At 40.6% G+C, this 20962-nt stretch overlaps 1 protein-coding gene across 4 annotated transcripts in view; it reads right to left on the bottom strand.

Annotated features, from left to right (window-relative positions):
* The window catches only part of baiap2b (BAR/IMD domain containing adaptor protein 2b), an 82564-nt gene that overhangs the window by 23699 nt on the left and 37903 nt on the right, over positions 1–20962 (bottom strand). For all 4 annotated transcript variants that reach the window (XM_084741200.1, XM_084741202.1, XM_084741203.1 and 1 more), the window contains 3 exons: positions 13566–13627; positions 11589–11660; positions 9059–9196 (listed from right to left, as the gene is read on the bottom strand). In XM_084741200.1, the coding sequence (XP_084597326.1) occupies positions 9059–9196; positions 11589–11660; positions 13566–13627 (272 nt within the window). The remainder of the gene's footprint in view (positions 1–9058; positions 9197–11588; positions 11661–13565; positions 13628–20962) is intronic.

The raw sequence follows: 20962 nt of genomic DNA, 5'->3' as shown, positions 1-20962 counted from the left end.
TTTTCCTCGAGGTTAATCAGTTCATCTTTGAAAAAAATTGCTATTTTCTGTCAGTTATGACATTATATTGCCTCTGAGACTGAGATGAAGTGCACCTCTAATGCTCATAAATACTGTCAGTATCAAACTGATAAATCTCTAAAATGTTGTTTGATTAATTGATGAATCGTCAAATCTATGAAATATTAACAAATTCAAAGTAATGCCCATCCTAACTTTCCAGAGTGGTAACTTTAACAATATTTTGTTTGTCCGAATAACATTTGAGAAGCGCAAAAGTACAATTATTTGGCATTTTTTTCTTAATTAAACTATTTTAGAGATTGTTTTAGGGTTTCAGCCCTAAACCTACAGTTAGTCAAAACTGACCAACCAACCATCAGCCACAGGTTTGTGGGAGGTTTGTGTTTATTTGTTTAGACCTAATCATGATGCATTTTAATGTAGAGGGGTGCTGTATTAAAACCTGTATTATTTCACTTGATTTAGTGCTTATGCTGCATCGACCTCAGTAAATGTGTATTAAATCTAGTTACTACAAACTGTGTGCAGTCTTCTCTTTGCCCTGTTTTTGATGGGTACTTAAAGTTTCCAACAAACGGCTAGCAGAGTGCTATTTGATTCCTCATATTTATGCATTTCCTTTAACAGGAAGCTGGGAGGCTCCCGAAAAGTCCAGTCTGCTCTGACTGGTTGGCTCCACAGGCACCGCACACTGTTTCACATCATGTCTGCAGGTTTTCGTTTAACCGGGTAACCACTGTACCCGAGCTCAGCTATACTTGTACCATGAATATCACACCAATAACCGCTTCTAAACCAAAAACTTCACAGTCATACATGTTCGAGCAGAGTCAACATCAATTAATGGCAATCAAGACTCCTTCCTGAGACTTTTCCTGAGGTAAATATTATTTTTAGCCTAAATCTCTGTTGCATAATGTTAGCTTAGTATTTGTACATGAACTCTCTAAAACATAAATATAAACTCTGTCGGGATAATTTACATACACAATATATATTTATTTTTTCCCCCACAGCCATGAAACAGGCTACGTCAATCATACAGTATGCTATAACCTGTCATGAACTCTGAGTAAGTTTGTTCCTTTTAGTTCTGACATTGAATGAGCAGGAAAATCATAAAGTATATAAGACTCTATAAGCTCCAGCACAGCACAGTTTTATAACGGATCCCTGGGGAGTGCAACTACTTTGATATACATTAAAGTACATTCATCCACCACAGCCAAGTTCCTCTTCCATTATTTAAGTCGTTTTAATACATCAGGCCTGCTGTATGCGGCGTACACATGTTGTGATCGCTCTCAGATACGGAGCCATAATTAGATTCCAGCTGGCCTTTCATGCCACTGCCAATCAGCCCGCTCCTCGCCTGAAGCTCCCTCTTACTCAAAATATAAATCTGGCCAAAAGCTGCTCCTACTTTCTGCTGACAGTGAGCACAATCAGCATATAAAACGTGTGCTGGGAGGGCCGGTGTGTGCTTGTGTGTCCAGTATTTATTGACTTATTTCATATTAAAGATGGTCTGAACCATTGGTGCAAAAAAAAAAAAACTGGCTGCAGGGCCTCTGCAGAGCATGAGACGTGTCAAAACTTAGACTCATCACAGATTGATTAGTAATTTATGAAACAGTATGATGTGAGGTTTCCTTTAAATGAAACCAAACAGCACTGCGTGATGGTACGCACATTCTGTATACATGCATGGTGCAGAGCTAACAACACCTACTCTTTGTTTTTTCCTCAGTTCAACGTCTCAAACTGACAAACCTTTTTCCTTTGTTTCACTGAGGTGAAAGAAAACACAAACTGCCAGAAGGCTGAAAGTAATAACAGACAATTGTGTTAACCGGCTCTGAAGCCCACCTGTCAGCTTTAAAAAAAATGGATCTCAGGATGGAATTGATTTTGGTGCCTCTGGCCTGACGCCAGTCATCATTTGTACGTACAGTAAGCACCTTCTTGAGTCTTCTCAGCTGCAGTCAGATATCTCTATGGACACAAGTTTAAGTGTGATTTACATGAAGCAGAGCTCTGGCTGTCAGGGTTCATCTGAAAACAACAGGCTTTAGAGACGGCGATGTCAGTCCATCACTTTGGTCCAGACTGAAATATCTCAGCAACTGTAAGAAGGTTTGACATTCGTGGTCTTTGAGTGAATCATCTCACCATTATAATATTGCATTGATTGCCATGAAATTTGGTATACAAAGTCATGTCCGCTCTGGGATGAACTGTTAGATCTTTGGGTGATTTTCAGACTTTCATCCATCACCTGTCCTGTTTCCTGTTTCCTGTATATATGTAATCAGAAATGTTTACTGCCAATAAAGTGTTGTCTTCTTTCATAAATTTAGTGTAAATGGAGAAACGGTGTGTTCAAACTGCTGCTAATTGTTGGCAGGTCGACACAGTGTTTTTTTCACAAGGAGAAGGTACGAAGAAGTTGCAGTGGCTGTTTCATTCTTTCATTTAGTAATTTTCTTCTCGCTCAACAATTCTCAAAATTGTGCAATTTTTAAAAGGGACCCTGGGAATAATGTGGTTACTTGTTCAGTGGGGAAATCAGTTGAAAGTTTGTTCACAAACATCTGCTGCTCATCTCGGCAGGTCAGAGAGTCCAAACACGTAATTTGCATTACGATGAGCCAAATGGCTGTTTCATGTGGACTTACAGGACATCAGTTGAGTAGGCGGTCCTTCAGTGTGGCCCAGGATACATTACGTACACGCTGCTGAAAGAATGCGGCCAAACGCCGCCCGGACGACCTCTGAATGCGGTGTGTGCAATCGAATCTCAATGTGTGTTGCGTGCATTCACACCTGTAATTAGAAGTGTCTGCTTGTGATCAGATCACCCAAGACGCATGTTAAGACCAGGTGTAAACAGAGAGCAGAGCCCCTGATACACAAACATCTCTCATCTCATGACGTGCTGCCATCTCTTCGGATCTCATCCCATTAAAAACGTGTCAGAAACAGGTATAAATGGGTGGAAAGTGTTTTCTCACGTCATTCACATGTGTTTCACACACACAGAAAGAAAATCCCACTTTCTCCTCATTCATCATGGCTTTCCTCTCATGACGGGATGTTAATTGTGTGTTTAATTGGTGTTACTACTCTGCACTCTGTGTGTTGGGAAATAGCTCCACAGGCCTGGAGGTTTTCTTTATAAAGGAGATGTGAAACAAACATTCTGTAGATCCAGATGCAGAGAAAGAGAAGCAACAAGGACAACAAAAATATCCTCCCGCTCTCTGAATCCTGACGTAACGTCTCCTCTTTTACTACCACTTCACCTGACTTCTCAGTTCAAGTGCCACAGGCATTATTCATAATCAGGGCTGCAACTAGTGATCATTTTGAATATCATTGTTTAGTCTATAAAATGTCAGAGGACAGTGAAAAGGTGAAGCCTTGGTTGCTTGAGAGGCTTGTTTTCGTCTGACTGACAGTTCCAAAGCCAGAAATATTCTCTTTACACCGATATAAAACAGAGAAAAGCAGAAAATTATCACATTTAAGAAGGTGAAACCATATTTCTTTGTCAGTTAACCTTAACAAATGGCTTAAACTGGTGCTTACCAGCCTATTTCTGCTTTGAGGAGTGATTTTTCACCTGTTGTTTCATCTGAATAACCTGTACAGGCCTAAGAAGGTAAATGATCCAGAAAGAGGCAAAGAATAAAAGAAAAAAAAAACTGAAAAATAAGTATCATTAGCATTATTCATAGCATATTTTATTGTAGCTTAATTTATTTTTTATCTTACATCTTATTTTCTGCACCAGTTATCATGCAAGGACCCTTTAGATTCATCCTGTGACCTCTTGTTGGGTTGGGAAACATTACCTTCAACTGAATATTTGGCTGAATTTATAAAAAATGTGTGCTGATCGATTGATTTTCAAAGCAATGTTAAAGTTTCTGCATTATTATGACAGAAAAACAAAAACATTCTGCAGGATACGATGCAGTGGAAGTGGGAGGGAGAGATTTCTTTTGCACTGGCATCATCTTCAGCCACAAACTGCCCCTTTTCCACCAATCATGCTTCACTAAAAAATGTACCAGGAGATTTATCAGACTGTCTATTGTGCTCAAGCAGCAGCTCAGTGCTTTACGGCCCCTGAGGGACACTGTTGTAAACGGGTGACTTCCCATCGCCTATAGTTTTAATATTAACATCAATCATTAACGGGAGGAGTGAACAGCCATTACTTCAATCTGTGGTGTGTTTTTTTCTTGCTGGTCCAAAACACCAGGACGCTCTTTTGCATCACTTAATTAAAAGTTGGACAGTGGAGGGATGCAGGAGGTGAGCAGGGCATTTTAGTGGAGTCTTCGGCCTCATTTTGTGGAAGCAAGTGAGCCAACACACATCCGCAAGGGCAAGCTTTCAGACGCTGCACAAACATTCTGTCTACCACAAGTACTCAGACAAATATATGCACCATATTGTATTCAAAAAGGCAAATGTGTCCTTTTATCTTTGGCTGTGAGATTCACAGTGCAGGCCGCCGGTGTCTCCTGTTCCTGCCAAGACCTGGTTCCCATGAGGGCCCATATGACGCACAGCGAGAATCTGGCTACCTAAACGCTCCCTCAGAACATACACATGCTACTCTCGAGCTTCGTAACACACACAAAAAGTTACTCTGCAGCCACCAAATATTCCATGTGGCTTTATCCCCACACTGTGAGTCTCGGTCAACACAATGTAACAGTTTCACAAAACATCCCGATTCCTTTGCACCTTTTACTTCAGCAGTCAACAAAGGACTTACAGTCGCAGCACAGAGGGCAAACACTGAGCCACTCAGCCGCCTGACGCCATGATCCTAACAGAACAACCAGAAGCATAAAAGGCAGACTAAGAAAAAACAAATGTTTTGTGTTGTTTTATGTAAGTTTATAATTGATTCACCAAAAATGTCAACAAAAAAAAATGCCCACCAAATTTAGGGGCTTGGTGGCCTGTGGGAGCAGTGCTTAAAAAGTTTAGAGTCTATCCCCAAAAATCTGAAAGATGCTAAAATCACCTTAATTAGTCTGGATCAAGGTCTGCATTAATATACTCAACACTGCAGGAATATTTCACGGATTTCTCATTAACTCTGAAATTTTTTTTTTTAATGTCTGGATGTCTGGAAAATTAATCCCTTGTTAACTGGCCCATGGCTAACCTTTTTTTTTTTTTACCCTGATTTCATTAAAATATAAACAAGACTTTCAGTCATCATGCAAACTAGCAAACAGAACAACAGGGATGAAAAAATATCTTGGAGGTAATAAATGCACTATTAATTTACACACGTGCACACACTCTGGTCTCTGAGATTCAAAGTGGTGTTGTGATCAATTTTGGATGTTCAGTTCATCTCCAGAGATGAAACACCAGGCGCAGAGGGGTCAGGCCTGGTATCTCTGCTGAGCCTGGCTCTCTCGCACCCGATAAGCCATTAAAGCCCAGAGGAGCTGCAGGACTTTGAATGTTCCTGTGCTGTTGTTCCTCACGGCTCCATGTATCGATTTTTGGAACAACCGGCCCGGCCGCCCCTTTCACGCTCCACCAGCCATCCGTCGAAGCAACACTAACAATTACACAATAATTACCTCCCCTGCTGCTCCTATAGAGCAGCGCGGGGCAGCTGCCTCAGCCTCTGGAAGTGCTGCACAATTAGCCCCTAACCTCTGACACCATGTTTTCTCTGCACTGCCATGATGAGTTAAAACCATACAGCGTCTAATACAGTATCACTTCTCTTGCTGTTGGTACGATGGTAGAGGGCTCATTGGTCGATAACTCTCAGCCTGTCCATTGGCCCATTCCTACGTCATATGAATGTAACATCTGTAGGCAAGGAACAAAATCTTGGTATTGGAAGCATTCTGGTGTTTGTTAGTAGTCAAAGCAGTACTGACCAATCACGTTGGAGCGGACTTTGGTTGTAGGGAGTCAGGAAGCAGTTAGCGGGCAAAAGAGCCAGAAAACACAGGCCAAAACGCAATCTTAGAAACCAATCTGCTGTCATCTGATGAAGAATTAGCTTTTTAAAAACTGATCTGCATTCATACCATCATTCATCTGCATTCATCTGTTTGTGCAGAAGAGCTTCTATCTCCATCCTCGTGTCTCAAGTTTCCAATCGGACTGTAAACAATGACTGGTGCACGGAAGAGGACGTCTTGGGCTGGATATCTGTTATCTGGATATCCACTGTGTCCCAGAACATTGGCCATCGCCGCAAGAAGCATGATAGCTGATGAGAGCGGATGGCAACAGGCTCTGATGGCTACAAATTCCTTTCCTCTCGCTATTAAATTACATTTAATTATAATACTTTTCAAAAAGTAACCTGGTTTTAGAGCCTCTAGACGGACTAGCAGATGAATATCACATCACCGCTTAATCCCTGGTTTGAATCAGGCCAGGCACCCTCTTCAATTCAACTGCTGAATGAAGCCAAAATTCCTAAAAAGTTTTGGTAATCCTGGTGACACAATGTCAAGTGGCTTCTCCAGCTTTGGACAACAGGGACAAAATTTCCTGCTGGCAACTGTCACTCCTTCAACCAACGATTAAGCCGATGTGATAAAATAATTAACTGCAGTTTAATTCTGGAGCTGCAGGTGAATACGTTTTTGCTGTGTACAACATTGTGCAGACAGGCTGTCAGTGGATGAAGGCCTGTATTCCCCTGTTCCATTGTGAGTTTAATTATTGGAATCACATTTGACAGCTTAAGTGCTGACAAGGCAGAAATATAACAACAGAAGTCCGTCAGCTACAGCAGATAGCAGAGGTATTCCTCCTGTCGGCCTGTACAGAAACCCGCTGAAGGCAAGAAGAACTTGTGTCTGACATTTAAATAGGCATATTCATTGTAATCTGACTCAAACTGATTTTCATTTTTCCCATTTCTGACTGGAAAACTTGAAAAATAAGGCTTTTTTTAGTAACAAATCACCATGTCCAGATTAAAGGTCATTCCAGTCACTTTATAAGTGACAACATATATTGTATGCACTTGAAAAACATGCACACACCCACGCAAACATACAACTTAAAGATTTATACAAAACTCCCCATCACCCTCTCCTTTGTCTCCTTCGTCTCTCGCTCAGTCTCTCATTGTGCTGCGGTGCAGCTGATTGGACAGACAGCACATCCCCTGTGCAGGTTGTATAAGAGGGGCCCGCCCACCATGTGTCACCACAACACCTACAGACGGGGCAGAGAGACTCGCACTGTCTCCTCACGCCTCCGCTCAAGCAGTTACCTGAACATGAGGGAAATCAACCCATCCACCTGGCCCAGATATCATAAACAAATATTATGTAATACTGGTAAAGTGCAGAAACTAATGAAATAGATGTAACCAGTGAAAGTTTACGGGAGCACTTTGGCACCGTTTGATTCGGGCTGCACATTTTCTTTGTGTATTTAATATATTCTAATGTTCTTTAAGCTTTTTATCTGTGTAACATGTCTTTATAGTGTTTAATATTTTAAAGCAAGCATTATATAACAAATATTGTTAAAAATGCTCAAGAAAACTTAAAGAGATAGCTTGGATTCTTTGAAGTGTGGTTGCATGAGGTGTTTATCCATAGGAGAAGCAGCAGGAGCACTGGTGTAGGAAGCTAAGCAATGTACTGCTGTGGACGGAGTCGGCAGCAAAATGTACTTTAGCCACCTAAAAGAAAAACAACAACATCACTTTAAGGGTAGCGTAAGCAATTCTGGAGATTGTTGAGTCTCATTCCCAGGTTGTTAAATACTGACACTTACTTACTGACAGATCAGTGAGATTCAATCAACTATCTCTATTCAGAATCACTTTCCCTGCCTTTTAGTGAATGCTACATTTAGGATATTTTCATTGCTTTACCGGGAAGGTGGGGGGTGGAGGACAACTTTATTCTGACCAGCACCTTGGTGAGAGGTGCTGACAGGAGAACTGACTTTGCATACATGTTTTTGATAGTGTGGGCAAGTGAGTATCTGGAGGAAACCCACGCAGGCAAAGGAAGAACATGCAAACTCCACGCAGAAAGGCTGTGTCCCAACCGGGATTCAAATCCTGCTCTGAAGTGAAAGTGCTAACCACTGTGCTGCAGTACACTGCTTACTCCAATGGTTATACCTCATACAGCCACACTTCAAAAAACTCAAGGCTTTAAAGCATTTTTAGAAATTTTTCGTTATATAATTCTTGCTTTAGAAATCAAATTTAGTAACATCTCTAACCTGATCGTTTCATGAATTTGTTCCACTCCACTTAAAATATATTTTGTGTGATGACCTCGATGAGGGCCACAGACTAAAAAAACCTCAAAAAAGTTGTCCTTCAAACTGCTACTGCACAAATGTTGCTTTATTAAAATAAAAATAAAAACCCCAAATGTTTGACACGGTGGGTTCAAGTCGTAACCTTCACCATCTCCATCCCTCTCCCTGTGAAGATCCTTTCAGACTGGCACCCAAACTGCGTGCGCCCAGCAGGGGGTCCCATCCCATTCAGCTCAGCATGTCCTATCCCATCAGCACTGGCAGCAGTCACGGATTACCGAGCGCACTGAAGCTCAAATCCCATCAGGAGGAGGAAGAGCATCTGAGAGCCAGCGCTACGCGAAGTAGAGTGTGTGGCACGCTGAAGAGTCAGCGTGAGTTCACCAAAAGTCTCCGCTGGTGATTCTAATTCTGACTTTGTTGAAATAAAGATGCAGTAAATTATGAGACACTAATGTTTTCTCTAAAGGCTGACTGGCAGGTTGTCCGCACCACACGCTGGGCTGAAGCCAATAGGATAATATTTTTTCTTGGCACCGGCTGCTGTAACCATGTTGTTATGCGTTTATATACGCAGGTCTTCCAGCTGGCCATAAGGATCCTCTGTGAGACACAGAGCTAAGACATCTGCTTTATTCCTCATTGATCCAGAGAACCAAAGAAGCACCATGGTTTAAAGCATTCAAAACATCTGACTCTTCACACACTCGCAAAAACACACAGACTGACTGACCTGCATCTCCTTGTCTCCATATTTGGAGGGGTGCTTGCTGCCCTGGCTCTTCCTGCGCAGTTTCTTCAGCTCTGCCTGGCACTTTTCCAAACTCTCCCCTTTGCTCTTGTGCTCCATCTGGTACTTCTTGAGCGCAGCCTGAGGGGGGCAGCACACAGTCAGCAGGGGCACGGCAGTGCTCACATGTTTCAGCATCCACAGATGATATTTTGCACTGACACATTCATTTCAAACTGGCCTGACAAGTGGTCAGCTTCTGCTTGACTGCCTGATTGGTGCAGACTGGGGTCTGGAGAACTGAAGGATTATGATGTATTGGTTTTTTCTCCTCCTCCTTTGCAGCCATTATTCTTTTTTTCTTAATTCTGGCCTCTTTATTGAGAGTAGTCAAACAGTTGTTGTAGCAGGGCTGTGCCCAAGCCCTGAACAAAGTTTCTTTACACTGACCCACAACGCATAAAAATGATGCTTCTATTTTTTTTTCTTTTGCAAAAATCATAACATTTGTAACAGTGGGGACTCTACCAACAAGAAACTTTGAAACTTTGGATTTAGCAGAGTCCCACTAAAATGTATTAGATATCAAAATTTGGTATAGTTACATAAAAATCCTCAAATTTGGTAGCATGCCTGAAAACGCTCTAAAAACTCACTTCCTGTCTGACACCACACAGCAGACAGACACAGTTACAGACTAGCTGGTGAACACAGTGGGGCATCTGCAGATAAAGAGCCAGATATTCCCCTCAGGAGTCGGTGGCGACCAAAAACAGAGCTAATAGAGAGTGAATTTTGGATTTGCACTCGCCAATTGACCAGAAACACGTCTCTGTGTCTGCTGAATGAGCACATAAACGCGTTTCCTCATCAGGTTAAAAGGTGTTACATCAGTATGGTGTTAACAACTTATTTCCGCTTCCCTGCAGCCAAACAAAGGCTCAGATTATCCAGCTTTAAATTTATCCATTTTCTATTTCTGATTTTGCTGTGCTTGGTCACAGGGGCTGGGAGCCTATCCCAGCATGCACTGGGTCAGAGACAGGGTAAACCACGTCCCAGTCTATCACAGAATTACTACGTGTCCTGGCTGTGTGTGTACTATATTGAGTATATGACAAATATAGGAATATGCAAATCGAATTTGAAATTGCTGTCAGTATTTGTGACTGTAATGATCAGAATGACACTGATCCAAACTCGCTCGTACATCCCGTCTCAAATTCTGAAATGTTTTCGGGAGTGATTCCAAACTACTGATTACCACAAATGAATTTGTCCACTTAATTATTTTATTTTATTTTATTTTTTTCGCAAAACAACTCATTTTCACAGAATGAGTCATAATTCACAACAGGGCAGAGTGGGAAGTAATTTATGTAACTTGCTGCAGTGGTTTGGATTAAAGCCGGTGGGAAATTAAGGAGAGAGTGTGCATTTTGTCTCTGGCCAATGATTTTATGAGAACATGGTTCATACTTTATTCCCCATAACTGCACTCTCTGGAGAGACCTGAGGGACGTGGAGCAGAGTTAAAAGTGGTGTTTCGTTCAAAGCACATGGTGGGTCAGGTTACATAATGAATCAGAGTATGATGCCATGTGAATGTCCTTCAGTCCTCATGATTAGGAACGGTGCTTTAAATACAGGTCATCCATTTGAAAATTTAAGTTGGAATTGTGGTTTCTGTTCTTTAATGTAGCGCTGAGGAGTCTGGGCTAAAGAACTACAACTAAATCACCTCCAGTTTCACCACAGTGTAGATTGAAAACCAAAGTCCTGTCCCAGCTCCAGGCTAGTATGTGTTCTGTGAGAATTAATAATTAAGTGTTGTTTACATAAGATTTCTTAAATCATTCTTTCTGAAAAGCTGATTTTATTATTTTCCTGATGATGTTCTTATCGAAATGGGTATCTACTACAGCTCTGGACCGTAAAAATACACTCTGTCAAAGCCAAGAGTTGTTATTTTGTTCAGATGATCATTTAACTAACTACAGCCAGCATGAGGCTGACAGAGCTTCTGTGGCTGAGACTCATCAGATCAGAAATTTCTTCCTAGCTTCCTAGTTGGCACCAGAAATATTAGCTGGTTAAAGTAATTAATTATATTTTATTCATGCATAATCCCTGTTAGCTGTTACATCTCAGACGTGACACAGCGCCCCGCTACTGGCGCTAATGCCCAGAAGTAAAGCAGTGAGGTGGAAAGTGGGACAAAGATGACACCTAAACTAACATGGTTCGACAGCATTTTGATCTAGAAAATGGGAAAAAGGTTGTATGTAAGGTTGTGTCGGAGTAATGTGGACGCTAACCTACAAGGAGAGCAGGCTGCTGGTGCTACCACTGCTAATGTTAGCCACGCTCTGCAAACCAACATGACGCCATTTACCACCTGAGTGTTTTCTTACTTTTAGACTAGTCGCCATTTAAAAATCTGCTTAATTTGACAGTATAAGTGCTGTGGAATTGAAAAGATGAACTAAAATCAGCAGAGCGTAGGAGTGTAAATTAAAATGGGGAAACTCACGTTCAGGTAACGTGCATCCAACTCGACCTTCTTCTCCAGCTCTGTCAGCAGCTCGTTGTGGAAAGACTTCAGCTGCGAGACACACAGGAAGACAAAAAAAAACAATGCAACACAGACAAAGTTAACCAAACCTCAAGCAGTGATATGCACGACCACAGTGGATTATTTTCAAAAAGGAATGTAACGTTGCAGTGTTGCGGTGCAAGACTGACTTGAAGGGATGTATTTGTGTTGCCGTCGGAAATGTCACACCCAGAGGATTAGAGAAGGATGTCTGGTATGTAAATGCATGCCAAAGTCAACTTGCTATCACTTGGTGACCTCTCACTGTCTTCGTTCCTCTCTTATCATCCATGTCAGGAGATGCAACAGTTTCTTAAATTACTATCAGCAGAATAATTGGTGAAAAAGCAGGAACTCCGCACATTTTAAGATTGTGAGGAACAATGACTTCATTGGCAAGGAATGTACAAAACTGTTTGCAAGGTCTGAACTGTGTTACAGAGGTTCTGATATTTTTCTTGATGTCACCACTGCCTTAATTCTCAATCTCTCTGGAAAAAAAGATAAGCATCTGCCTAAATTCTAATTTGTATTGTGCAAAAAACTCAACCGTTGCCTTGGATCTTCAGCATCCATTACCCAAAAGGATGAGACCACATACAATTTAAAAAGGCCCATTATAACACACTTTGCATAAAAATTAAAGCTGAGACTGCTCCTCACGTCTTCTCTTGGCTGACTGAACGTTGCCTGCTAATGTTGCCACAATTGGCCAATTTACTCTTTGGAAAATTCAAATAAAGATCTTTTGGGGAGCTGAATTGAAAAATGTTCTCAGTCTGTAATTGCACAAATTTACATATCAGAAGATCAGTAAATAAACCATACTTAAAGCAACATTATGTAACTACTCCACCTTGAAATATCAGCTTCAGAATCATTTGGATGCTACACTGACTTGTTATGGGGTGAATGGTGCCTCAGCATGCTGCAACTCTTTCAAACTTTGCTACTTTTCTCTATTAAACTGATAATTTTTCAGCTTTTATTGCTGAAACCAATCACTTATGACTGAAAGACACCTTGGGTTTGGATTTGATACAATCAGATTTGCACATGGCCTCTTCCAACCATGCGGTCAGATCAGCTGGAAGCACCGCTGCAGACCACCCGAGGAGGAGTGGAGGTGAGAGCTAAGATAAGAGCCATGCTAACCCAACTAAGACATAAGGCCGCTCCTGGTTAACATCCAATCAGGAAAACGAAAACGGATGAAATGGGACTCAGGCTGGCCAAGCAACAGGTAACCAGAGAATGCTGTCCCCACATCTTACGGAGACCTGCTCCAAAACATCCTGGATGAAAATGTTGCACTTGATGTGATAACCGGTTCTGACAGGATGCAACACACAAGACTCCGGTAGTATGAGGGGAGGAGGACTCTGCGCTTACACTGATGCTGTGCACACTCAACCTGACACAAATTCCAAAAATGCACTACAGAATTAATTCCTGGTTGTATATGTGTTTATGTAAATAATGTATAACTTGTTTTATTATGTTTAGCTTTATATTTTATCCTATTCAACTGAACTGAATTGTTTATACTGTATTTACTGTGTGTATGTTGTATGTGGGTAGCATGAAGTAAGTCTCTTTTTGTTGTGCAACCCTGTGTTGTGTAATGATGACAATAAATGACCTTGATACCTTGAAACTGGGGGCGCCAAAAGGCAAAAAATACAAATTCTTACATAATGTTGCTTTAAATGAACCCACTGCCTACAGAAAATAGAAGTAGAGAAGCTACTCGAGCACAGCAAAGAGTGTGTGTTGCAGAGTATTAAATATCAAAATATATATTGTGATGTGGAGACTCCAAACCAACTGTCCCACAATCTGTTTGGTTCCCAACTCGTGGCTTAAGAAGCGCTGATTTTAGAAACACCACCACCAGCAGCACCACATGCTCACCATCTCTTCAAGCTGGATCTGGATCTGTCTGTGCACTTCAGCCATCTGAAAGAGCACCTCCCCTGCAGAGAGAAGACAAAGCAAAGAAAGACAATAAACAAAAAGAGGGAGGGGAGGGGGGAGAGAGAGAGAGAGAGAGAGAGAAAAGAGAGAGTGACATTAAATCTTTCCAATGTCTGTGAGAGCTACATACATCGTGCAAAAAAAGACCATGCAGCCACACAGAACAGATGAGAGACAGGTGTGTGGTGTCGAGGGAGGAGGACAAGGAGGCAATGGACAGGATGAAACATCTGTCATGATACTGACGAAGCGGACGAAACTCATCACGGTGACAAAAACCAAAAAAACATTACAGGAATATGCAGCACAAACAGAATGAATGAAAAATCAAAGAGTTAATCAAGGAATCTACTGAATGTTTTAAATACTGAAACCAAGGGGTTTTCCATGTTACCAAGAGCTTACAACACTACTGCTAATAAACACACAGGAACAGCATGATCAAAGAAAATCTTTATAAATCAAGAATTTTATCTTTGCACTAAGACATATGCTGTACTACAACAAAACAGGGGAAACACCAAAAAGCAGAACCCAGAAAGAAGTCAAAAACTAAAGAAATTAAAAAAAGAAAAAGAAAAAACACAAAAGATAAGTAGAAAGTAAAGGATGATTCATGCAGCCAGGGAGGTGCGTGTCGTTTTAAGATACCTACATGCTGCCTCTTCTGAATATGCAATGCATTGTAAAAAAAGGAACAAAAAAGATCTAGTTTGAGCAAAGAACAGAGGGATAGAGACCTGGAGAGACAGTGACAGATCAAACTACCCCAAGAAAAATGAGACACACGACAGGTTTTCACACAGAAAAACACTCAGACAGGCAGTTAATCAGACCCTCCACTTGTTTACACACCGTCTGCCGTCCCTGCTGATCTACGAAAGCCCAAACCCACACTGGATTCTTAGGTTCATGCTGATATTTGAAGCTTAAATCATTCAACAATCCTATCAACAATGCCAAATTTTGTTTTCATTTTTGACAAAGATACATCTAATTTGGTTATTAAAAGAGAGTACCAAGTAGAGCCTGATTAATACACTGATATAAAGGCAAAAGACATGTTTAAAATCATTTTAAAACAGCATCACCATAAAGACAATTTGTCCACTAGAGAGCTCTGTAAATACACAGTACATTATGGAAGTCTATTTCCACCAATGTGATTTAAAAAAATCCTTTAGGTTATAATAATGACAAACTTTTTCAAAAATAATTACTTAGTATCTCAAAATAATGAGGAACCCTCCTTGTTTTGAGAAAGTTCCTCATTATTTTGAGATACTAAGTCATTATTTTTAATAACTCATTTAATAACTCATCTTGAGACTAACCCATTATTTTGTGATATTAAAATCACTATTTTGCAATGCTATGTCATTATTTTGAGATAAACCTTTTTATTTTTATTTATTAACTCATTATTTTAAGATACTATCTTAGTATTTTGAGATATTAACTCATTACTTTGTGACATTAAATCACTATTTTGTCATCCTCTGTCATTATATTGTGATATTAACTCATTATTTTGAGATATTAGCTCATTATTTCTGAATAAGTTATTGTTTTCATGCACTAAGTCATATTTTTTTTCAAAAAAGCATCTCATTATAATGACTTACAGGATCTTTTTCTCTTCTTTACATTGGCAGAAATGCACTTCACATTACATTGTGTGTTTATGTCAGGCAAATCAGTCCAAGCATCAACACAAAGTCTGCATATATCGATATCAATATCTGCCTCAAAAATCCAGTATCAATCGTGCTCTACTGCTCAGGTAAGATATTTCACTGCTGAACATTGAATTTTACCAACAAATATGACAATAACAATATATATATATAAATAATATAATAATAATATTATAAGTGAACTTATGAATTAATACATTAGAAGTGATTAACTATATATAAAACACAAATGAAACTTAATACACAATTTAAGAAAATAAATACATCTTATAAAAACATACTATATACTGCAATTTCTTACATATCTACCAACATATAGGGCAATATAGACACAGTATATCTGTGACATCAGGACATACTGATCAGTATATCAGTCAGGCTCCTCTGTCTGTCTAGAATAAATATATCAAGTGTCAAACAGACCTTGGTACATTCTTAAAATTCCCATAATAAAATATTCTACAGCTGCTGCAGCACCACCACGAAGCACTGAGAGCCAATTTATTCTAAATGAGTTCACTAATATGCGTTAACGGCACTCATCTGCCTCCTGCATAATGTACGCTGACATCAGATAATGTATGTCGCTCTGACATGAAGGAGCAGCTGAGCGAGGCGTGTGGACCCGCGGACACCGGACAGTGGACAGTCAGAGGGGGACACCGAGGGGAGTGGGCTGTCTGAACAGGATTAATGGGCTTAATGGAAGTGCTGTGGTCATGCAGACAAGACTCAGTTGGAGAAGAAGGGATTTAAGAAAGGTTGGAGCTGGAGGTGGAGGGCAGAGGGGGAAAGGAAATAAGAGCATATTTACTTAAGTACTTGGCTTAACTTTGAGGTGCTGGTACTTAACTTGAGTATATCTCCACAACTACTTTCAGGTGAGAAAAAAAATAGACTTTTTCCTCCACTACATTTATCTGGTGGCTGAAGTTACAAGCTATTTTGTAGGTTCTTTTTTGCTTCCCCCTTTATTTTGCCTTTCCTTCTCTCCTTGTACTTTCTTATAATTTGCATCCTAGGATTGCAATTTCTTCACAATCGGTGCTATTTTAAGTTTTGATATTTTAGTGCATTTTACTGCCAAATTCAAGATTCTGAGCATTTCTTCCACCGCTGATGTGTAAGATCAATCTGACTGCCCTTTAACTTTCCACATAAACACAGATGTCACACATATATATGGGGGTAAACTGGGTAAGAAACGTTTTTTTGACCGCGGTACGCTGTACACAAAGAAACACGAGGCTGTTTTCATCCACCATCTAAACACAACACACCATCCCACTGTATAGCCACCCATCTGCTTATGAAAATGCAGTGACAGCTATAACACTGTGGAAGTGTTTGACTGCCGCAGGACAGGGCATTAGGAGCAGCGAGGCAGATAAATGCACTGGCGTGTACTTTCAAACTCTCCTTTGATTCTTGGAGGGCGCCCAACACACACTCCATCCCATCCATTAATAAACAGCCACCGGCCATCGACAGGCTACGGCGACTGGGCTGAACTCAGAGCACCTCTCTCTCTCTCACACACACACACACACACACAGACACACACACACACAGACACACAATTACAATGTTGATCTCAGCCAGAGGGTTTATCAGAAAACTGCACCTTATAAAAACAGAGAAGGTGGAATTCATCGGATGTTTGCATACAGGAAATAACAGAATCAAACAATGAAAAAATGATGGGCTTGTTCTTTAACATAAAAGACACAAGGGGAAAACTTTTCCTAATCTTACATTAAATTAAGTATCAATAAACTAACCAATGATGCACTAACTGAAATTTTCTTCTTCTAAGTTCATAGTAAAACACTGACTATTATTTAACTTTTGCATTTTCTCCAAAAGGGCTCCAGGTTATTACCAGGCCTTACTGTATTAAGATTATGTACCAGAGGAGCACAGTCTCATGTGACGCTGCATGGCACATGCATGTAAATATAACCGGTACAGAACTCGGATAACTGAGGCTGACCAGCTGGTCACTGGTCAGGGCCGGTCAGGCTGAAAACCAGCCACTGGTCTCTAGCTGATCAATCGGTGCATACTTATTTAATATCATAGCATTTTTTGTAGTATTTTTCTTTTATAAGACTTCCATTATCATGGAAAGCATGATACATCATTTCAAATGCTATTTGTTGTTACAGCGGAATATAAATGTAGGAAACTGTACTGACATAGAGGTTTTTTGGGGTTGCAGAACTTCTGAACCTCTATTTCTGAAACCATACCCATACCCACCCACCCACACACACGCACCTACACAGACACAGACACAGACACAGACACACACACACACACACACACACACACAGTTACCCTTATGGATCAAAGTCTTTATTTTTTTGTAACCTTACACTGTGTACACTCCCTCTGCAGATCAGTTACTGGACAGAGAGACAGAGACTCCTGCTCTGTCGATATGAAGCCGTTCAGCTGGGAATGAAATATATCCGTCAGATTACCTACACTTCGCACCATGCTTGCTTCCATAAAAATGAATCGTCGGCCATTACTTCTGGTTTTTATAACAGATGTGCTCGTCCACAGACTAATTAAGGTTAGTCTTTATTGATCCCTATGGGCAAACTGTCTTCTCCCTTGTTCTCCTCCTCAGGCAGGTTAGGGTTCGGCTACAGAACAGCACTCTGAGAGCTTCAGTGTCTCTTCACTTCACACTTCAGTAGAGCAGATGGTCAATCAAAGGTCACCCTACCACCAGCTGCTGCAGCTCTTCATATTTTTTCCAAGGATATTTTTAGTTGGGCCTTATTTTCATAGTTAAGCCAGAATTTCTGTCTGTTATAACAATATTCACCGAGGTGACATTTTGGGCCGCAGAATGTCTAACTGTTGTTCTTCTCTTTTTTTGGGGGGCAATTTTGCAGTTATTAAGGCCAAAAAAGATTACATCCAAAGAAGAAAGAAAGCATCCTTTAAAATCATCATTCTTTAGAGAAACTGCTGTCTCAGAGTCTGTTTCAGCATGTCCTGAGCATTTTGTCCTAATGACTTTGTCATCACCTGGAAGATCCCCAGATTCCTGGATGTTCTCGTTTCATTGCACCCATCTAATCCAAAAACCTCTCCACCTTGTATTGTGAAATACTGGACTTCTACCCGCCTGAACTAAGCTGCTTACTGATAATCAGAGCAGATCACAACATCTGAGGCTTAGAGTGGAGTAAAGCACATTGTTGTCCGCGTCCGGTGTGCATTGGTCCGGATCAATAAAAGAATACACAAATGCTGCTTTTGTCTATGAAAGACTCTCGATAATGAAGCATCCCTACAACTGCAAGCTGGACGCAAAGTCTTTTTTTCCCAACTAGTCTGACATTCATCTGGGTTTTTGCTGTTTCATGCCAGTGTCTTCAAATGGAAACTGAAGGCAGGACTCTAATTGAGTTCATGACCAGTCCATCAAGCACGCTAGCAAAATGCCCAACCTAATTAAGCAAAAAAAGAGGCACTTCATTGTTTGTCTAATACTCACAAAATCCATTGTTAAGTCTGAGACTCAGAGGTTTACAGTACACGTGGAGACAAAATAGGTAAGCACCTAAAAACAGCTTCCAAAATACAGCTCACAGAATTACGGCGGAGAATTATCCCTAAAGTGGGGTAAAGGTCATTCTGAAAAAAAACTGGACCTTATAATTCTTCAAAACACCCATAAGCTATCAACAACAACTGATCGGTGTATTTGTGCAGATGTATATATAAACTGCCATCCTATTCTCACTCGCTCCCAACATGGCAGCTTGGATGCGCTTCAACTTATGACGCTGTAGATATCCCTTAGGGCTGCACAATTTGGTAAACAAGTCATACTGCAATTATTTTGACTGCAACTGCGATTTTTGTATTGAAATGATCATATTTACTGAAAAAAAAAAAGTCAACGTAAAAATGTCATAACCTGACAATTGCTTGGATCAAACTAACATGTTTTCTTACATCTGAAGAACAAGATTTGTTGCCCAGACATCTCAGCAGGACTATAGTACTTCATTATAATGCAGTTTTCACACATTTTTCCTTTATCAAAAAAACCCTGCAAAAAATAACTAGCCCTGGTACCCGTCTAGAGTTATGCTTTGATGTGCCACCGAAAGATGGTTGGGTCAATTAAAATGGTAAAAAATGTCGATCAAAGCTTCCCAAAGCCCAGCATGATGATCTTAAATGCCTTGTTTTGTCCACAAAAGAATTATATTCAGTTTACTGTCATGCAGAAGTGAACATAACAGAAAATATTCACCCTCACACAGCTGGAATCATTTTTTCTTAAAACCAATTAATCGATCATCAGAATTATTGGTGATTAAATGAGGTTTGCAAATTCCATAACATATGTAATTAACATGCTTATTTTAAGCCAAACTATAATCATTTCCTGAACCTAACCAAGATTTTATGCCTTTATTTTGAAAGTCCATCCAGACATTACATATTCTTTGCTAACTTGACGGCAGAGCCATGCACATGGAGCTTTAAGCGTAGGGCCACTGACCAAGCTGCTGTATTTGACAAGTTAGAGTGACAACGTGTTGCATGTGTATATGTACAGTATGTGTGTGTTGAGCAGGTCTGACTGCAGGGCGAGTACATGCCCATCACTCAGCGAAGCTAACCCAAGGGCAGCGCTCACATCTGGGTTTATTACCCCAGCTACTTTCCATGTGACTCCAGGGCACAACAGAGAGAGAGAGAGAAGCACAGTTAATGGCCATATGGAAGAAGGTGTTTTATGTAGTGTGCGTCTCTGCAGGGACTGTATTATAAGAGCCTGAAAGCAAACACAAGCAACTCTAATCCCCAGAAAGCTGCAGTGGAGGGAGTACAAGGTGCTGCAGGGAGATTTGTCCTCCTGAAAGCTGCATGATTGACACCATTATTGTTGTGCTCTTCTGGGTCTTTAATTCCTCTAAACGCCGGCTGCATCCATGTACACACCCGAGGACATGTGCACACTCTACAGCAAATACAATTTACATTTTAAGCATCTACTTGACAACAGAGTGACTTGACAATGATGAGTTTTGTTGCAGTTACAAGACCAATTTATCAACATTTTGCATATCTACAGTCCAGCGTGGAAGAATATAATCTGTAATCCTGCAATGTGCTGGCAATAATACAGAGGCTCAAATGTTTAAACTAACCACGCTGTCATGTTCCCCGCTATAAATTACATTAACGACACAAATCCTCACAATCTGATGACACTTGTATGCATGTCATGTCACAGCCGAGCTCCGTTTGACAGCTTTACTTCTGGAGTGTATTGAAAAGAAAAATGAATGCTTTTAAAAAGAAATCAGGCTACATAAGATCGATATGAATGACTAGCTATACATAATCATTACAGGGTGGCTGATGGGGTGCAAAATGGAGACTGATTACTGAGCCAGCAGATGCAAGCTGGAAGCGAGGGATGGATGGCGTGAGGGGAAAGACAGAGATAAAACCTGACGGCTTTTTTTGTTTTGACAAACACACATGGACCTCAGCTGGTCAATATGATCTCTGGCATCCACTGTAACTCATCATTCCTGGCCTCTAATTGGGTCCCACAGAGGGAAAAAGGCAAATAAAGATTTTTTTAAACTG

This window comes from Lutjanus erythropterus, chromosome 17 (assembly GCF_056507025.1).
Source record: "Lutjanus erythropterus isolate fLutEry1 chromosome 17, fLutEry1.hap2, whole genome shotgun sequence".
Classification (NCBI taxonomy): domain Eukaryota; kingdom Metazoa; phylum Chordata; class Actinopteri; order Lutjaniformes; family Lutjanidae; genus Lutjanus; species Lutjanus erythropterus.
The sequence above is the reverse complement of the archived record's forward strand: the minus strand, read 5'-3'. Positions and strand labels throughout refer to the sequence as shown.